Consider the following 4,139-nt stretch of genomic DNA (forward strand, 5'->3'; position numbering starts at 1 on the left):
TCCAGCACCACCACCTAGACCACCACCCACCACCCCAGCGCACCACCCAGCTAAGCAACAACCATCCACCAACCAAGCACTCACAAAAACAAAAAAAAACAAAAAAAGAAAAATAAGAAAGAAAATAATAGAAAAAATGAAGAACAATCAAAAAAAGTAGAAACAAGAAAAAGAAAAAGAAAAAGAAAAAGAAGCAAAAAAAAACAAACAAAAAAAGAAACAGCCAAGAAACCACAACAACAACAGAAAAAAAACATAAGCACCAGAACCCAAAAGCAACAACAACCAGAAAAATACCACACATCACACCAACAAAAAAAGCAAAACCACACCACCCCAGCACACACCAAACCAGCACCCCCAGCAAAACAGAAGCAACACACGAAGCACAAAAAACACCAGCCACTAATCACAACACGCACGCACAAGCAAAAGCATCAGCACCAACCAGAAAAAACCAACACAGCACCAGCAAAAGCACACCAGCACAACACCATCACCAACAACCACAGCAGCACCACCAGCACCGCACCACAGCACGCCACCACCACAAGCAAACCACCCAACCAGCACAAAGCACCACCCACCCACCAGCACATCTCCACCAGCACCAGCACCCCAGCAGCACCACCAGCACAGCACCACAAGCACACCACCAGCCGCACCGCACCAGCATCCCAAAGGGGGGGCCAGCACCAGCACCCAGCACAGACACCAAGCACCAGCAACACAACAGCCAGCACCAGCACCGGCCAGCACCACCATCACCACCACAATCATCACACAATCACCTCACCAATCTCCACCCCTCACCACCATCACCAATCCAATCAGCACCATCACCACCACCACCACCACAACCAACCCCACCACCACCACCATCAACCATCACTCACCACCACATCCCACCACAACATCACAATTAACCTATCCACATTCACCACCACCAACACCATCACCAACCCATCACCATCACCATCACCACCACCATATCACACACCCACACACCATCACCTCACCATCATCACCACCACATCACACCATCAGCAACCATCCACCCACATCACCAACACAACACAACACTATCACACCATCAACCACCGCCACCATCACCAGCACCAGCAGCACCCCACCACCAGCACCAGCACCACCAGCACCACCACCAGCAGCCCCACAAGCACCAGCACCAGCACCACCAGCACCACCAGCCACCAAGCACAGCACCACCAGCACCACCACCACCAGCACCAGCACCAGCACAGCACCAGCACCACCAAGCACCAGCACCAAGCACCACACACCACCACCACCACCAGCACCACACACAGCACCAGCACCAGCACAACCACCAGCAGCACCACCACCACCCACCACCAGCAACAGCACCACCACCACCACCACCACCACCACCACCACCACCACCACCACCACCACCACCACCACTATCACCACCATCACCACCGCCACCATCACCATCACCATCATCACCACCACCACCATCACCACCATCACCACCACCACCATCACCATCACCATCATCACCACCACCACCACCACCATCATCATCATCACCATCTCTTTTATTCCTCAAATTTGAGATATATATAATATATATTACAATCATATAATACATTTCGTTTAAGTGACTCAAAATACTTATCTATACTTTATACCAATCTAATTAAAATTAGACTTGTAAGTTTCGCTCCTCTACGATACACTGCAATACAATAATTAAATTCTAACAGTGTATCGTAGAGTATCGTAGAGGAGTGGAAATTCTACTCTATACCTAATTTACTACAAAGATGTACAATGTACATTGTTAATGATCTTCATTATATGATTATTTCAAGTTAAGTGATTAACTTTCTACATCTATATGAAATGGTATGACGATATTGAATTAATATATCCAGGCTAAATTAGAAATCTATTGTAGACTGTCTATTTGTACATTTCTGTTTGTCGCCAACACAAAGTATATAACTACATGCATTTGGTATACATGTTCTAAATTATCACACGTTCAACCGGTTCATTCTCACTTAGCCGACATTTGAAATTTACCTGTATTACCTGGCCAAATGTCAACTATTACACCTGAGAGAGTTTCAGTTATAGTCTGTTATTATTTTCCAGGATAGAAAACATATGAAAATGACAAGTTTGATATGACTTTAAAAAAAGAAGATTTAAATGAATTGACGTGGTCAATTTATTATAATGAATCTTACATGTTTGCAGTGGATGCTTAAAATACATTGTATATTCAATTTTATCAAATCCACATATGTAATGAACCCGTCATCTCAAGAGTGTAAATTGTTCTTTCAGTAAGAGATGTATTAACAGTAATAGTAATCTGGGTTTTTTGGTTTTTTTTTTTTTGACAAAATGACGGATTCAGAAAAGAAACCAAATAACATTTATTCCGTGCATACCAGTAATTATAACATACATAATCTCCAATTAGTTGTTTGTTAATCACCATATTGCTTATATAGCTTGTTTATAGAATTGGTAGATATAATTTGATATTGTTTGTCTTAATTACTTTCAACGTTGTTTTATCATTCGATAGACTGTTTGTGAAATAATGGTAAATGTGTAACTGTTTTTCTTATATACGAGTGTTGTTATAATTTCACATTAAAGCAAAGCAACGTTGCCGTGAAGAAGTCTCTGCTATACCAACTATCTTTGATGAGGCATGAGATCACTCCGTGATAGAGACTTTGATGATGATGCTGGCGTGATGATTTCGAAGATTCCTACATTTGAGAGTTGTAAAGGCATCCCTCTACAGAGCCCGTTCCAAGACTTTGCCAAAACTTCCTTCTACGCAACAAGAAGTGGACGCACAGGGCGCCTGGACGGAAACGCTAGCAGGAGAGAGATTTCTACTCTGTGATGATACTGACAATAATGGTCACCGAATCATGATTTTAGCTACTAATGACAGTCTGAGAAAATTGTGTGATTCTTCCATTGTGTTTGGAGACGGAACATTTTATTCTTTCCCAGGAGATTTTAGCCAGTTCAACTGTGTTCCCTTGGTGTTTTCTCTACTACCAACCAAGACAGCTTAGTATGGCATAGAATTTAATTAGTTTGTATCTAGTACTTGTAAAACTTAATAAAGTGAATACAAAGAATAATTAATGTACCATAATAATTAAGTACAAAACATTGAATAAATAAGTTATTGTACGCAAATTGTAAATAAATCATTAATTTTACTATACATAGTATTTTACAGTTATTTTTAGCTTTGACAGCTTATGGAAAACGATTGGTATTCTTAATATATTCTTGTACAAACAATCGTATAATATCATTATCATCCCGGTCCAGATTAATAGAACCATTCAACAAAACATTTAAATCAACAGTTATATCATATATAGACAATTTTCTAAAAAGTATATCACGGCAGTGGTTGTATACGCTACACTGAAAAAAATAATGAAATTGATTTTCTACCGGATAAGAACAATTACATTCTGATGATAATACTAAGTTACATTTGAAGAGATCTGCATTTAACGTACTACAGCCGTGCCTGAGTCTAGTGTGTATACTATCAAGTTTTCTATTGCCAACTGACAGTTTAGTAACAGGTTTGCCTTTCTGAGAAACACTGTTTTTGAATTTTTGTACCGATTCTTTAGTTCTGGTAGATATATCTAGCGAATTCCACATTTTCAGAGTACTCGGTATAAAGGATTTTTCATACAAAACTTGTCGACACTTGGGTAATACATAATCTTGGCCATTTCTTAGATTATATCTACTATTGTCATTTACTCTATTGGGTAAAATATCGTTTAAATAAGAAGGAACTAGCTTATTATGCATTTTGTACAACAAAGACGATTTACAGGATCGGGCAGAATCGGGCGGCTTACCGACAGGATCTGGTCTTAAAATTGTTTTTATTTTGTTATTAAATAATCAAACTGAGCAAAGATTATGAACGAATCTTAACAAAATAATACCAAATACTGACACATTTTCACATAATTGTACTTGGTCATGCTTGACGATTTACAGGATCGGGCAGAATCCGACGGCTTACCGACAGGATCGGACCTTTAAATTATAAGTGATGCATTAATTTGATTTTAAACTGGCAT

General features: G+C 39.9%; 1 protein-coding gene across 1 annotated transcript in view; it reads left to right on the forward strand.

Annotated features, from left to right (window-relative positions):
• LOC117338957 (histidine-rich glycoprotein-like) overlaps positions 1 to 2,914 on the forward strand; it is a gene marked incomplete at its 5' end in the record, with an annotated part of 4,320 nt that extends 1,406 nt beyond the window's left edge. Inside the window, 4 exons of the mRNA XM_033900322.1 lie at positions 1 to 54; positions 247 to 833; positions 1,048 to 1,376; positions 2,734 to 2,914. The exon at positions 1 to 54 is cut by the window's left edge and continues 379 nt beyond it. Of these exons, the coding sequence (XP_033756213.1) occupies positions 1 to 54; positions 247 to 833; positions 1,048 to 1,376; positions 2,734 to 2,914 (1,151 nt within the window). The remainder of the gene's footprint in view (positions 55 to 246; positions 834 to 1,047; positions 1,377 to 2,733) is intronic.
• Between the last annotated feature and the right edge of the window lie 1,225 nt (positions 2,915 to 4,139).

The sequence above is a fragment of the Pecten maximus genome, chromosome 12 (genome assembly GCF_902652985.1).
Source record: "Pecten maximus chromosome 12, xPecMax1.1, whole genome shotgun sequence".
Lineage (NCBI taxonomy): Eukaryota > Metazoa > Mollusca > Bivalvia > Pectinida > Pectinidae > Pecten > Pecten maximus.